The sequence below is a fragment of the Hemitrygon akajei genome, chromosome 16 (genome assembly GCF_048418815.1).
Source record: "Hemitrygon akajei chromosome 16, sHemAka1.3, whole genome shotgun sequence".
NCBI classification, from domain to species: domain Eukaryota; kingdom Metazoa; phylum Chordata; class Chondrichthyes; order Myliobatiformes; family Dasyatidae; genus Hemitrygon; species Hemitrygon akajei.
In genome coordinates, this window is record NC_133139.1 from 25,225,858 (window position 1) to 25,242,249 (window position 16,392).

Here is a 16,392-nt window from a genome sequence, read left to right on the forward strand (position 1 = left end):
CTACGAATTTTCTTCTTTTTAAACCACTTTGTTGTTGATTTGCTATTGACTTTCAGATTGTTGTCTTGTTGCATCATCTAACTTCTGTTAAGCTTCATGTGACAGACTGCTATGCTGACATTCTGCTGTAAAGTGTCTTGATACAATTTTGAATTCATTGCACCCTCAACTATTACAAGCTGTCCAGGCCCTGAGGCAACAAAACAGCCCCAAAGCATGATACCATTCCAGTATGCTTCACAATTGGGATGAGGGTTTGGTGTTGGTGTGCAGTGCCTTTTTTCCTCCATATATCATAATGTGCATTTGTGCCAAAAAGTTCAATTTTTGCTCACCTGTCCACAGAACATTGTCCATAAACCTTATAGAACATCCAGGTGGTCTTCTGCAAACTTGAGACATGAGGCAGTGTTTTTTGTTTTTGGAGAGCAGTTTCTTCGATGGTGTCCTTCCATGAACACCATATTTGTTCGGTGTTCTTAGAGTGGGCACATGAACAGAAACTTTAGTAAGTTTTAGAGATTTCTGCACATCTTTTGCTGTTAAGCTTGGGTTTTTTCCCCCCACCTCCTTCAGCATTACACATTGTGCTCTTGATGTGATCTTTGCAGGATGCCCACTCCTAGGGAGAGTAGTAACAGTACTGAGTTTCCTCCATTTGTAGACGATTTCTCTTACTGTGGACTGATGAGCAATCATGTCTTTAGAAAAGATTTTGTAGTCTTTTCCAGCTTCATGCATCTCTACAATTTTTCCCATGTCCTCTGAAAGTTGTTTTGATCGAGGCAAGGTGCTCATGAACAGATCTTTCTTGAGAAGAACGGGCTCTGTCAGTAACCTGACTTAGTGTGTATTTTTTATATGGCAGGGCACCTCTACAACCCACATCCTCAATCTCATCTCATTGATTGGAACACCTGACTCCAAATAGCTTCTGTAGAAGGCATTACCCCAGAGATGCATATACTTTTCCCAACAAATACATGTGATATTGGATCATTTTCCTCAATAAATAAATGAACACATATAATATTTTTGTGTTACTTATTTAATTGGGTTCTCTTTATCTAGTTTTAGGACACGTGAAGATCTGATCACATTTTAGGTCATATTTATGCAGAAATAGAGAAAATTCTACAGGGTTCACAAACTTTCTAGCACCGCTGTATATCCAGTATAAGACCAAAGGACTCTAGTACCCAAGCTCTGGACTGCAGGGATTTGCAGGAGATTGGGCATTTCTTATAGAACATGCCTGTCGATATGTGTCAACTTGGTAAAAGGAAGCCAATATTGATCATGTTGCCTGGGTTAAGCAAGGAGTGAATATTGATGAGACTAGCAAGGTTACAGAGGTTGTAGCTATTGATTGGATTGTCAGGAGGTGTACAGCGATTGAATATTGTTCAATTGGCAGAGTATCTTGGAGTGTGTTTTGTGCCAGTTTGGACATTTCTATCATTGCTGTAAAGAGGTGTCTCTGATTTGTAGTTCCTAGTTTAATCAGACTAGAGCCATTTTGAGCTCTCTTTTGATGATGTAAACCTTAGTAGTTAACTTTCTGGTATGCTTTAGACAAGATCTTAGCCCTGATCCTTTTAGCTTTGCCATCTAAATTAAAATTCAGGGGACCTGTTTTATGAATAAACAGGACTCATAAAGTTTTCATGGATAAGATGAAAGTAGATTTGAATATTTTTGGGAGATGATCATTACAGGTTGCTGTTATGCATACTTGTCTTAGGTTAAACTGACATCTGTTGTAACCTGAATTTTAAAAAAAACTCAGCTACTGATTTTAAATAAAAACTGAAAATGTTGAAACATTCAGTAGATAACATCTGTGGAAAAGAAGCAGTTAATATTTCAGATCAAAGAACTGGGAAGGAGAGAAAACAGAAGGTAAGAGAAGGCGATAGTTAGGACAGGGGAATTTCTCTGGTGAGGCCAAGATTGCCCAGAGACAAGTTGTAGCGGTTACCTGGTCATTCAGGCGAATGTGGCAGAGAGAGAGAAAGGGGAAAAGGCCATGAAGTAAAGGCAGATACAAGAATAGAGATAAGGAATGTGAAAAGGTGTGAATTGCAAGTCTGTAGGACAGGCCCAGCAGGTTATACTGGACAAATGGAGAGAGAAAATGTGAGCCAATATCACCAATGGTCTGTGGAGGCTGATAGAGAGAGAGGAAATGTTATCTGAAGTTGTAGAATTACATGTTGAGTCTGGGTGGCCGCAGTGTTGCTCAGGAGAAGGTGATGTGCTGTTCCTCAATTCTGGCCTTCGCAGTCATAGATCATAGTGGGAGTGAATAGAGAATGAGGTGACAAGCAGCGGGGAGTTCTGAATGCTGCCACTAATCCATAGCCAGAGGAAATCACATTGCAGTACCCAATTAAAATTTGAAAATGTGAAAGTGAACCATTGCTTCATCAGGTGTGGTATTTCCTACCCTTCCATGGGGAATTACTTTAAGGTAGCAAGTGGTTTGTGGGAGCAAAAGAGTGGATGAGAGAGTTACAAAAGGAATGGTATCTTAAATGCTTTTCTATAATGCATCAGTCTCTTTCTCCCAGGACTTGACTTACTCGTCACATTTTAATATGAGAGCACTATCCACTGACATGACAAAGTCAGTTGATCTTGGGATGTACACTCAGTGGCCACTTTATTAGGTACAGCAGTGGAACTCGGTGTGGTCTTATGTAGTTGTAGCCCATCAGTTCAGGGTTTGACTTGTGTGTTCAGAGATGCTCTTCTGCACACCACTGTTGTAACATGTGGTTATTTGAGTTACTGTCACCTTCCTGTCAGCTTGAACTAGTCTCTCCATCCTCCTGTGACCTCTCTCATTAACAAAGCATTTTTGCCCACAGAACTGCTGCTCCCTGAATGATTTTTGTTTCTCACCCCTTTCTCTGTAAACTTTAAAGACTGTTGTGCGTAAACATCCCAGAAGATCAACAGTTTCTGAAACACTCAAACCACCTTGTCTGGCAGTACCAATCATTCCCCAGTCAAAGTCATTTAGATCATATTTCTTCACTATTCTGATGTTTGGTATGAATAACAACTGAACCTTTTGATCATGTCGGCATGCTTTTGTGCATTGAGTTGCTGTCACATGATTGGCTGATTAGATATTTGCATTAATGAGCAGGTGTACAGGTGTACCTAATAAGTGGCCACTAGGTGTATTTTGTTTAAATAATTTTGCTCCACTTTTTCTCCAGTCCTTCTAGATTGCTGCATAGGCTGGGCCTTGTCTCTCTGGGCCTAATTCTCCTTTGAAAGAACCTCATGTTTAAATTGTGAAAATGAAAAGCAAGAACTACTGTTTTGGGAAGATCCTAGGGTTGTCTCTATCCCATCTAAAGACACTGAAATTAATACCTGTTCTTTCCCCCACCCTCCCACCGCATTGGATTACTACGCAACCACAATTCTTGCTTCTGAACAAGTCAGGTCAGTGAGGGCAAGGCTGTGAATAAAATAATAAAAGCTATAAAGCAATATTACTTGCCAGCTTGATTGTACAATATCCTCCTTCACATGGACACTCTAAATCTGTATTGTGACAGACGTCAGGGATCGTTATGGCCTTCGTATGACAGCAGTTCTATTTTGATTGGAATTAAATAAAATTGAAAAGCAGTTGACACTGACAGGGCAACAATTTTCATTTTCAGAGGAACAATTTCTTGAAACATCTGGGGACAAAGCAGTAGTACTGTCCAACTCTATTTCAGATATGATGTTTCTGTGTCCAGCCTGAGTCTATGTGAAATACCTGCTAAAGAGGGGTTTTGAAGCCATGATCTTACTATGGGCCTATATGCCCACAGCTCCTGTTTCTTAAGTTTGCAAAATGGAAGAGGACAAGGCAGTCAAATCCTTAGGGGAAAATGGCAGACATGTTAATGTTACAGCATGTCTGAAGTCAGTTTAATCGAAGATAATTTCATACTATCAGCTTGAACTGATCGGCAGAAACGTAGCTGTGGATCATCTCCCCATTTTAGACTCAACACAGTTGCAGTTGACATCTAATAACTAATAAAACCTTCAACAGCACCATTTGCAGGAGCAATTATTATGATGTATCTTGTTTAGCCACCTCCCTTTCCCTTTCTTGTCATGCGTGAAGACCTCTTGATGACCATTTCAACAACACTTTCCCACTGTCTCCCTATACCCTCTGACTCTCATGTAATTCACTTAATTAATAGTCTCTGCCATGAGTATATTCAGTGATTTACCCCTCTGTAATTCTCTAGGATAATTAGTTTTAAAAGAGTCACACCCATTTCAGACAGGGGTCTCCCAACATGGGGTCCACAGATCCCTTGCTTAATGGTATTGGTCCATTGCATAAAAAAGGTTGGGAACCCCTGATGTAAGAGAATAAATTCCTTTACATATCTAACTTAAATGGTGACCTCTTATTTGGAAGTTGTGCCCCAAGGTTATAGCCTCTCAGCATCTCAGATTTCCTTTTGAATCTTATATGTTTCAATGAAGTCATCTCTTCTAAAATCTGATAAGTAATGGCCTAAACTGCTTTATCAATTTCTACTTGTAAATTCTTTCAACCCAGGAATCAATCTAGTGAACCTTCACTGCTCCACCTTCAAGGCAAGCATATTATTCTTTAAATGCAGAGTACTTTATTCAGTACTTCCTTTGTGATCTCACCAATGCTCACAGTTGCATCCAAACTTCCTCTTAAACTCCATATGCAGTGACATGAAGGTGGTACTTTATTGAGCTATCTTCTATTTTAATTTGTGATACTTCCACTTTCAGATTTTTGCACAGCCTTGGCTGTGGATTTGTTACTCCTCTGTAACCTTGGGACTACTGCTTGAGTTTTCCCAAAGATCTACAGACAATAAAGCTGACAATAGAGGGAAATGTGTATGTATGAACTGGCATCAGATTGCATAAAAACAGTACATTGAAACCAGCGGCCACTCTTAACCTCTGCTGAGATAAGGATGCTAAAGGTGTCCAGACAGCTGAATGAATGCTGGGGAAGATCGCAAAGCAGGAATATTTGCTTTAGGGACAAATGTTAGAGACATACACCTTGGAAACAGCAGCCCACTGAATCCGTGTCAACTATGAAGCATTAACTCATATTAATCCAATAGACCAAAGAAAATGTGGTATTAAAAAGAATCACTATGCTGCTCTTGGCAGGATATGGAAGAATGAAAGTAAGAAAAATAAAGCAAAATGGCTGAAGTTTCAGTGAGTTGCGTTCTTTGTTCCAAATGGTTTCAGGATATGGCCATCTCCAAGCCATGGACCTCTTGTTTTATTTAACTACTTTATCATTTGAGACATAAGTCATGTGCCTTGCAGTTCCTGTAAGTGTAGTCTCCTTAGAAGCATGTGGTCACGAAGGACTGGTAATCCTTTCCCCGCATTACGATTCCAGCTCATCCTCCTCCCCCCACCCCCCCCAACACGCCATACCATGTACAGTCCCCCATGCAGCGCACCCCCTCTTTCCTACGCAGTACGTCCTCCCTCATGCCCATTTATTGTATGTTTCTCTCTCTTTCTCTCTCCTTCTCTTTCTCTCAACTCTTAGTATTACTGTTAACGGTTCCAGGGATGGAGGAGAATACGTCTGACAATGATAAATCCCTGTCCAAACAGCTTTGGGACAACAAAAAGGTACAGTAAGCCATTAATCATTTAATTTGTCAAGCTTGAATTGGAAACACAGGAAATAGAGCCTGGCTGCCAACCTCGTGATTTGTATTATTGAACATTGGTTACAGTTAGTAGGTTCTTCACCTTTTATATCAATACTTCTCACTGATTCCCTCACCCTTTATTAAATTTCTTTCTTTATTTTTGATGCATTCATTTTTATTTTAAGTATTACACTAGGTTGATTAGGAAGTCCTACTTCCCTCACGGTTGCTTTGTGCTCCAAGAAGTATTCTTTATAATGGCTTTTACAGATTTGAGGCATATAGTTAGTGCCAAAATTATTTTTTGATTTGATAATCTTGTTAAACTGTTTCAGTAATTTGGATGACTAAGGACCTTTGCTTAAGACAGTTTTTGATATTAATACATTTCTAAATATCACGTCCTTCAGTACTGCATTATACTCTTGGTACTGCATCAGAGTGTCACCTAGATTCTAAATTCAGACTTGCAGTTCATGAGATATCACTGAGAGGGAAGGTTGGGAAGACCAGACTTTTAAACTTGCATTCAACTTGCTTATTGATCTCACCTTTGAACCATTGGGTAATTAGGTTTAAAATTTGTGCAGATCTAAGAGTGCAGATGGAGCAATTTTCATTTCGTACATGTATTATCAGTTTAAAAATCAGATTTATTATCACTAACTTATATAACATGAATTTGTTTTGTGGCAGCAGTTCAGTGTAAAGACATAAAGTTACTATAAATTACAGAAATAATAAATAATGCAAAAATAGCCAGATAGTGTTCATGGGTTTATGGGCCATTCAGAAATCTAATGGTGGAAAGGAAGAAACTGTTCTTGAGTCATTAAGTATGGGCCTTACGGCTCCTGTACAACCTCCATGATAGTAGTAATGGGAAGAGGGTATGTCTTGATCAGTGAGGGTCATTATTGATGGATGCCACCTTGAGGCAGCATCTCTTGAAGGGTTGTGTCTGTGATGTAGCTGGCTATTGGCTATCAAATTAAAGCATTTGTAAACCAACTAGACACACTGTTTTAATCCCAAATGCACTATATCCTTTATTGTATCAGATGATCACAGCCACATGCTCAAAGAAGGTCGCGACTATGGCAGATTTGTGTTATAGGCTAGATTGATATTGCAGCAGACAGAGGCTTCCTTTGAAGAGATAGCCATCCACTGATTCACCCATTGGCTTCAATATGTGGGTAAACAGAACAGGAGTCAACTCACATTTGGGAACCCTGATGCATTTATATGGCAGCAAATATTAGTTTATTTTTTCTCATTAAGCAGATTGTAAGTATTTTTCAGCCACTTGAAGATCTTTTGTTTTGTAAAAGTATACTGGTCTATACCAGTGCTTCTGCTCTTCAAAAGCTCAGCCCATTTCTTTTCTCCAAAGTTATCACCAAATCATTCTGTTCCTTTCATCTTGGTCTTTATTTTCTATTAAATGCATCTTTCTTAATTGCCTCAATTGGTCCTTGTGCTATTTGTAATCCAATTATTCTTTGTGTGATGGAGTTTGTTGTAAATTTGCTATTGGATGTAGTTGAGACAGTTTTAGACTTAGCCCCTATTTTTAGCTTTGATTGTAATTAAAAAGTTTCCATTGGTCTTGTTTTTCAATCTCATTTATTCTGACTTCTGTTGATCAGAGAAATCATTGAGGATTTATATCACAAGAGGAGACCATTCAGTTCGTCACATAGGTGCCAGTCAATCACGTCTGGTAGCCATAGGCCCATAGTCCTCCAGGTCAAAGTATCAAGTACGCATCCACACTTATCCATTTCTTGAGAATAGGATCATATCACAGGCACTCTTTTCTCTGTCCTGGTATTCTAATTTCTATTTTGCACCTTATTTGCATACGCTATCATCTTCTCCTTATCCTTTAAGTATGTAGGCCCAACTGATCATAGTCCTCCATGGTTCAATTGGTGTGATACCAGTTTAATTGCGTCTTACTTAGAACTAACTTAGAAGCAGATAAAAAGGCATTGACATCAGGAGCTGTAAAAAGGTCACCTAAAGGATAATCATGAGTGCAGGGCTTTGGGGACCATTTGGCTCAGACCTAGTTGTGGACTCCTCTGCTTTGTGGGGACAGCCACAGTAGTGAGGCCGCAAGCTTGATTTAACTCTTGGCAATGCCAGATATTAGTACAACCTAATGAAGATGCTTTCTTGGAAGGGGAGTGGGGGCAGTTTTATTTTTATTTTTCAAGTCTCTAGAAATGAATTGTGGTAGACAGCAGTGATCCCTGTGGAACGCCACTAGCCACCACTTTTCAGTCTGAGTAATCAGCAGACTCCTCTTCATTTTGTAACCAAGTTGTTATCTACTCTGCATCTTGTTCCAAAGTCCACACATTATCAGAATCACTGGAAATTCGACTGCTGTTTGCTTAACCTGGAGTGGTCATCATTCTTTGAAAATATTGAACTTAAATAGTTATGGCCTGATTTTTCACTCTTCCCTTAGTTCTTCTGGGGATCCAGTCAAATCTCCTTTTCTTCCTTCTTCCAGGGATAGTGGAACTGTTTGTAAATGATGTGCCCTGTAAGCTCCATGTAGATTAGAGGAAAGTTGAGAAAACATGTTTCACTCAGAATGGAAGAGTTCTAGATTTCATGTCAAAAAGGGCAGGAGAGGCAGGAATCCTCATCACATTCAAAATATTATTATTTCTTCATGGCTGTTTCTAGACAGTCTGGCATTTATTGTCCTTCCCGAAATACTCTTGAGTTGGGGAGCTGAGTCAACCGTATTAATAGGCTTCAGTCACACTGAAGAAAAAGGACGGCAGATTTCTTCCTGTGATGGGTATTAGAGAAGCGTGTGAATTTTCACAATAATTTAGTATTTTCTTGATTGCCATTACTGAGATAACTTTAACCACAGGCTTTCTTAATTATATAAAATTGAATACTCCTGTTGCCATGGTTGCATATGAATGTGTTAATGGGTCAGTGGTCCTACCTCCAACTGCTAAAGCATTAATCTACCTGCTTTGATCCTCTGTCCCATTTAAAATGTCCTTGTGTGCATTGAAAAACTATGACCTGCATAAAACATTAGAATTAGAAGCAGGAGTAGGACATTTGACTCCTCCATTTATTAAAATCATGGCTGATTGTTTACACATACCTGTACTAACTCCATGTTCCGTGAATCTATTTTTATAAATCTATTGTTCTCAAATATTGAATACACTTAACTACTGAGTTTCCACTATTCTCTCAAGAGAGTTCCTAAGATCACCATCTGCAAGAAGGTGGTCCTCTTGTCTGATTGGTAAATCTTTCATTTCAAGACTCAGATCACTGGATCTTAACACTCCTGCAATGGAAATCATCAACTCTGCATATGTCCTATCAGGGCCTGTAAGAACTATGTAGGTTTTGGTAAGATTACCTCTAACTCTCTTAAAATTAACTGAGTGTAGATCTTAGTTTTCCTCAAAGGGCAAGCCACCAGAACAAGAATCTAAATCTGCATTTTATAAGATGAGAATGTGAAAATGCTAGAGATTATAAATAATTTGAAATATTGGTAGCAATACAAATAATTACTAGAAAATGCTGACAGTGTTTAATAGACAATTAAAGGACTATGGTGCCTGTGGTGAAGGAGAAAACTCAAAACTTCTTTCATTTGGGAAAATAAATAGGCAAATGACAGGGTGAAAGGCTAACAAACCTCATGAACCCTAACGAACTGCATCCTAGAGTCAGTGGAAATCAGGCAGAGATGGTGGATATATTGGCTGCAACCTTTCAAAATTCTCTAGTTCCTGGAGAGGTGCCAGAGGAACAGAAAACCTGTGGTATCAGTAGTGGGTCCATGACTATTAAACATCTATGCTACTGAGTTTGATGAAGGGATAGCCAAAGTTGTTGTTGATGCACAGATAAGTGGGTTAGTAAGTTATAATGGAGGACTCAAAGAGCCTGCAATAGGGTATAGATTGATGAACTGTATGGGAAAACAGTTGGCAGATAAAATATCATGCAGGATAATGTCAGGTTATCCACCTTAGAAGGAAGATAAAAAAACAACTTATTGTTTAGATAAAATGATTATAAAGTGTGAACTAGAAAGGGTTGGCATGCAGGTACAGTAGGGAATTAAGGCTAATGAAATGATTATTAGAAAGAGAATGAAGTACATGTGAAGGGAAGATTTGATACAAATTTATAAGTCACTAGCACAGTTTTTTTTATTTTATAAGAAGGGTATTCTTCCATTGGGGACAGTGCAGATATAGTGAAGTACCTGATTGATTCCCAGGATGAAGGGGTTGATGTAAGAAAAGTTGATCAGGTTGGGCATATGCTTATTGGAACAGAAATGACCTCAGAGGTACAAGATTTTGGAACGGAAATGACATTTGAGGTACAAGATTCTGATGTGGTGGATGCTGAGTAACTGTTTCAGAAGTAGAGAGTAACTGGAATTAGGGACGTAGTTTCTGAATAAGAAACCATCTATCCAAGACAAAGAAAAGGAATTTCTTTTCTCAGATAGTTGTGACTCTTGAAATTCTCTGTTTCAGATCATTGTGATGTGATGTCATTTGAACATATTTGAGGCTGAGGAGGATACTTTTCAAGCCTGAAATTGATTGATATTTAAACTACTTGGAGTCGAGGGATGTAGGGAGAGTGGGAAATTATGTGTTGAGGCCAAATTTGGATTTCATTGAATGACAGAGCAGGCTTCAGGGGTTACCAATCCCACACCTGCCGTTGTTAATTGTAATGAAGTAATCTGATGAATTTTTGCTGAAGTCTCTATATTGCAAGTAAGTCTCTTAGAAACTAGACTTAATTAAATTTGTGATATTTGGGTTTAAAGTTGCAGGCAGTTTTACAGTGTGGGTCTACTGATCAAATGCTGAAAGAGGGATTAGAGTGGTTCACCTCAGGTATGAAGGACTGAATAGACACCTGTGTCATAGGTTTTACATGTTGGAATTTTGTTCAGATAGTGTTGAAGCAGAGGTGCTGCAGGCCTGCAGGAAGAATAAAAACAAAGACTCAGCATCAGAATTACATTGCTCTAATACTTCTCTTCAAAAGATAATAAAAATTAAAAAGAATACATTTTTTAAAATAATAAAATTCTATTCTTTATTTATTGAGTAGGAAGGTATTACTGCCTGTTTAATTTTCATATATTGCTTGATTTAGGAGAAACTTAATTCATTCAGAATTAGGGTAATGTTAAGGTGGTGTTAAGGTATCTGCGTGGTTTTGGAAAGAAGTTATGGACTGTCCCAATGGAAGGTGTTGGAATAATGAATGATTAAGAATTGATATATATATCAATTATATCATATACTGTTCATTCTATGTAATTATCTTAAAAATCGAATAAAAAATATAAATAAAAAAAGAATTGATATCACTGGTTTATTTTTGCTAGTTTTAGCTATGGTGATTAATATTTTATACTATATCTCAATTTAACCCGCAGTCTATGTCATCCCGGCCGAAATCATGTGAAGTCCCAGGAATCAAGTGAGTTGACTTTTTTCTTTCTTACATGTGTGCGTGCGACAGAGCAATGCTGTTCCAAATTTCAATTTTTTTTGTTTTTCCTTTACAGTATTTTCCCATCTGCAGACCAAGAAAATACCACATCACTGATTCCTGCTGCCCATAACACTGGTGGATCCTTGCCAGACCTCACAAATATTCACTTCCCACCACCTCTACCCACCCCATTAGACCCAGAGGAGTCAACATTCCCAACTTTGGGCAGCGCAAATAGTACCGGAAACCTGACGGCAAACATGAACCATCTGGGACTCAGCACTAACAGTCAGGGTATGTGAAAGGGTGTAAGTAATCACAGTTAAGTTATGTGCTGGCTCTCTGCACTAACATCCAGGATAAGTGCAGGATGAATTGGTCCAGCTGTATGGAAATATGCTGTATTTTGACTTGGAAGAATGTTGGAATATAGAAACTCTTGTAGAGCAGTAAGAAGAGGGAAATGAGTGGAGGAAAAACTGATTGCTCTTCCAGGAAAACTCCAATGGGCCTTGTACTGTTAGGCAGTAAATATACAAAACGTGTGAAGAATTCTTAATATCTGCTTTTTATCTGCTCACTTAGTGAGGGCTGCCGGGACTGGTCCGCCTGATGCTGTTGAGCAGTGGGTGTGAAGTAAGGGAAAGTTCCTGTGAAATAATATTGATCCCTGTCATTTTCCAATCTTGTTAACATTTTGCATTGATTGTAGGTTTGACATCATCACAAGGGTCACTCCAGAGCCGGCAACCCACAGCAACCCCTCTCACCTTACCAGTCAGCACAGATTCACGAAGACAGCAGCAACAACTACAGCTGTCGCCAGCTCTTTCACCACTCTCTCCAATCACACAGGTACTGTCTGTGAGATAGAAACTTTATATCCAGTTCCTGGGAATATTTTTATAAAATATGTTAAGAGAATAGCAACTTGATAAAGGCTAAGCATCTCACAATTTAATTTATTCAGGCTTCCTTTTTATTCCTGAGGTCTGGTAATGAAGAATCGGTATAATACATTCTTTACAATGACTCACAATTTCAGCTGTAGCACAGTAAATATAGGATTAGTGTTACATGTAAAGAGTCAGACCTTACAACTATGAACCTAGGCATTTTCATCACTATCTTTGGATGTTTTTTGTCCTAAAGATACCCATAACCCATCAGACATGACAACACTGTAATAGACTGAAATAAGAGATAGAGTAAAATGCTGTAGAGTTTGGGGAGGATAGGCGGGAGGTGGTACCCCCAACTCTGAGCTGATTCCACAATCTGTGTTCACATTTTCAAGGAATGTACAGTTCATGTTCTGAGTGTTATCTATCTATCTATCTAATTTGCACAAATTGTCTTTTGCATATTGTCTTTTTGTGTAGTTTTTCATTGATCTTTCTGTATTTCTTTGTTCTACTGTGAATGCCTGCAAGAAAATTAACCTCGGGGTAGTACATGGTGACATGCACAGTTGCAAGATAAAGTTTGTGAACCCTTTGCAATTACCTGGTTTTCTACATTAATTACTCATAAAACGTGGCCTGATCTTCATTTAAGTCACAATAATAAAACACAATCTGCCTAAACTAATAACACAGAAAAAATCTGCCCTCACCCCATCCGTCCGCCACCCCACTCGGGATAGGGTTCCCCTTGTCCTCACCTACCACCCCACCAGCCTCCAAGTCCAATGTATAATTCTCCGTAACTTCCGCCACCTCCAACGGGATCCCACTACCAAGCACATTTTTCCCTCCCCCCCCCCGCTCTCCGCAGGGATCGGTCCCTACACGACTCCCTTGTTCACTCGTCCCCTCCATCCCTTCCCACCAATCTCCCTCCTGGCACTTATCCTTGTAAGCGGAACAAGTGCTACTACACCTGCCCTTACACTTCCTCCCTCACCACCATTCAGGGCCCCAGACAGTCCTTCCAGTTGAGGCGACACTTCACCTGTGAGTCGGTTGGTGTGGTATACTGCGTCCAGTGCTCCCGGTGTGGCCTTTTATATATTGGTGAGACCCGACGCACACCGGGAGACCGTTTCACTGAACACCTATGCTCAGTCCGCCAGAGAAAGCAGGATCTCCCAGTGGCCACACATTTTAATTCCACGTCCCGTTCCCATTCTGATATGTCTATCCATGGCCTCCTCTACTATCAAGATGAAGCCACACTCAGGTTGGAGGAACAACACCTTATATACTGGCTGAGTAGCCGCCAACCTGATGGCATGAACATTGACTTCTCTAACTTCAGTTAATGCCCCTTCTCCCCTTCTTACCCCATCCCTGACATATTTAAGTGTTTGTTTTTTTCTCTCACTCTGCCTGTTCTCCATCTCCCTCTGGTGCCCCCCCCCCCCCCCCCCACTTTCTTTCTCCCGAGGCCTCCCATCTCATGATCCTTTCCCTTCTCCAGCTCCGTATCACTTTTGCCAATCACCTTTCCAGCTCTTAGCTTCATCCCACCCCCTCCGGTCTTCTCCTATCATTTTGCATTTCCCCCTTCCCCCACTACTTTCAAATCTCTTACTATCTTTTCTTTCAGTTAGTCCTGACGAAGGGTCTTGGCCCGAAACGTCGACAGTGCTTCTCCTTATAGATGCTGCCTGGCCTGCTGTGTTCCACCAGCATTTTGTGTGTGTACTTCTAGTCAATACTGAGTACACTATTTAAACAATCATAGTCTAGATTCAAAAAAGTATGTGAACCTCTGGGGTAATACCTTCTACAAAAGCTATTTGGAGTCAGGTGTTCCTATCAATGAAATGAGATTGAAGTTGTGGGTTAAAGATCTGTTTATGTACACCATGCCTTGATCAAAACAATTTTCAGAGGACCTTAGAAGAGGAATTGTAGAGATGCATGAAGCTGAAAAAGGCTACAAGGCATTTCCAAAGACCAGCATGTTCATCAGTCTACAGTAAGAGAAATTGTCTATAAATGGAGGAAATTCAGTACAGTTGCTACTGAAGGAGGTGAAGAAGAACCCAAGGGTAACAGCAAAAGATCTGTAGAAATCGCCAGAAATCCCTAAAGTCACTGCACACCAACACCAAACCCTCATCCCAACTGTAAAGCATGGTGAAAGGAGCATCATGGCTTGGGAAGCAAACACGAGGAAATCTCTAGATGCTGGAAATTCAAGCAACACACACAAAATGCTGGTGGAATGCAGCAGGCCAGGCAGCATCTATAGGGAGAAGCACTGTCGATGGAGGGTCTCAGCCAGAAACGTCGACAGCGCTACTCCCTATAGATGCTGCCTGACCTGCTGCGTTCCACCAGCATTTTGTGTGTGTATCATGGCTTAGGGCTGCTTTGCACAGCTTGAAAAGCTTGCAGTCGTTGTGAATTCAAAATTGTATCAAGACATTCCACAGGAGAATGTCGGTAGCGATCTGTCACCTGAAGCTTAATAGAGTTGGATGATGCACAAGACAATGATCCAAAACACAAGAATAAGTCAGCAACAGAATGGTTTAAAAGGAAGAAAATTTGTGTTTCAGAATGGTCAAATCAGAGTCCAGACCTTAACCCAATTAACATGCTGTGTCTTCACCTGATGGGGGCTGTTCGTGCAAGGCTTCCCAGAAATATGATGAACTGAAACAGTTTTGTATGGAGGAGTGGTCTAAAATTCCTCCTCCCCATTGTGCAAGTTTGATCAGCAGCTACAGGAAACATCTGGTGGCGATTATCACTGATAAAGGAGGTTTTACCAGTTATTAAAATTAAAAGGTTCACATACTTTTTTCAGCCTGGTCTGTGAATGATTAAATAATGTGTTCAATAAAGACATGAAAGGTATAATTGTTTGTGTGTTATTAGAATCGGAATCAGGTTTATTATCACCGGCATATGACGTGAAATTTGTTAACAGCAACTGTTCAATGCAATATATAATCTAGCAGAGAGAAAAAATAAATAAATAAAATAAAACATAATAATAATAAATAAACAAGTAAATCAGTTACATATATTGAATAGATTTAAAAAATGCACAAACAGAAATACTGTATATTTTTTTAAAAGTGAGGTAGTCCAAAACTTCAATGTCCTTTTAGGAATCGGGTGGCAGAGGGGAAGAAGCTGTTTAGGCAAATTGTGATAACATACAAACAATAGTACTTCTTGTTAATACTGAGTACACCATTTAAAGAATTTCAGTCTAGGTTCAAAAAGGTATGTGAACCTCTGGTGTAATGCCTTTTACAAAAACTATTTGGAGTCCGGTGTTCCAATCAATGAGATGAGATTGGAAGTGTGGGTTGTAGAGATGCACTGTCCTATAAAAAAGACACACAAAGTTAGGTTTCTGACAAAGCCTGCTCTTCTTAAGAAAAATCTGTTTATGTGCACCATGCCTTGATCAAAACAACTTTCAGCGGATCTTAGAAGAATTCTAGATATGCGAGAAGCTAGAAAAGGCTACAAAAGCATTTTTAAAGAGATGAGTGCACATCAGTCCACAGTAAGAGAAATTGTCTACAAATGAAGGAAATTCAGTCTGTTGTTACTCTCCCTAAGAGTGGGCGTCCTGCAAAGATCACACTAAGAACACAACATGCAATGCTGAAGGAGGTGAAAAAGAACCCAAGGGTAAGAGCAAAAGACCTGCAGAAATCTCTAGAACTATAAGGAAAACACTGAACAAGAACAGTGTTTGGAAGGACATCACAGAGGAAATCTCTCTGCTCTCCAAAAAAACATTGTTGCACGTTTCAAGTTTGCAAAATACCATGTGGATATTCCACAATGCTTCTGAGACAATGTTCACAGGTGAGACAAAAGTTGAACTTTTTGGTAGAAGTGCACACCATTATGTTTGGTGGAAAGGACACAACATCGAAACCTCATCCCAACTGTGAAGCATGGTGGAAGGAGCATCGTGGTTTGGGACTGCTTTGCTGGCTCAAGGCCTATATAGCTTGTAATTGTTCAGTGAACAATGAATTCAAAATTGTATGAAGAAATTTTGCAGGAGAATGTCAGGATAGTATTCTGTAACCAGAAGCTTTATAGAAGTTGGATGATGCAACAAGACAATGGTCCAAAACACACGAGTAAATCAACAACTGAAAGTTTTAAAAAGAAGAAAATTCCAGACCGTAACCCAATTGAGATGCTGTGGCATAACCTGAAGA

At 39.6% G+C, this 16,392-nt stretch overlaps 1 protein-coding gene across 3 annotated transcripts in view; it reads left to right on the forward strand.

The window, feature by feature from the left end:
• Positions 1-16,392, forward strand: part of LOC140739849 (CREB-regulated transcription coactivator 1-like) — a 59,886-nt gene that overhangs the window by 22,556 nt on the left and 20,938 nt on the right. For 2 of the 3 annotated variants that reach the window (XM_073068446.1, XM_073068448.1), the window contains exons 6-9: positions 5,597-5,682; positions 11,185-11,228; positions 11,317-11,537; positions 11,956-12,098. In XM_073068446.1, coding sequence (XP_072924547.1) covers positions 5,597-5,682; positions 11,185-11,228; positions 11,317-11,537; positions 11,956-12,098 — 494 coding nt within the window. The remainder of the gene's footprint in view (positions 1-5,596; positions 5,683-11,184; positions 11,229-11,316; positions 11,538-11,955; positions 12,099-16,392) is intronic. The other variant, XM_073068447.1, reaches the window with a different exon arrangement.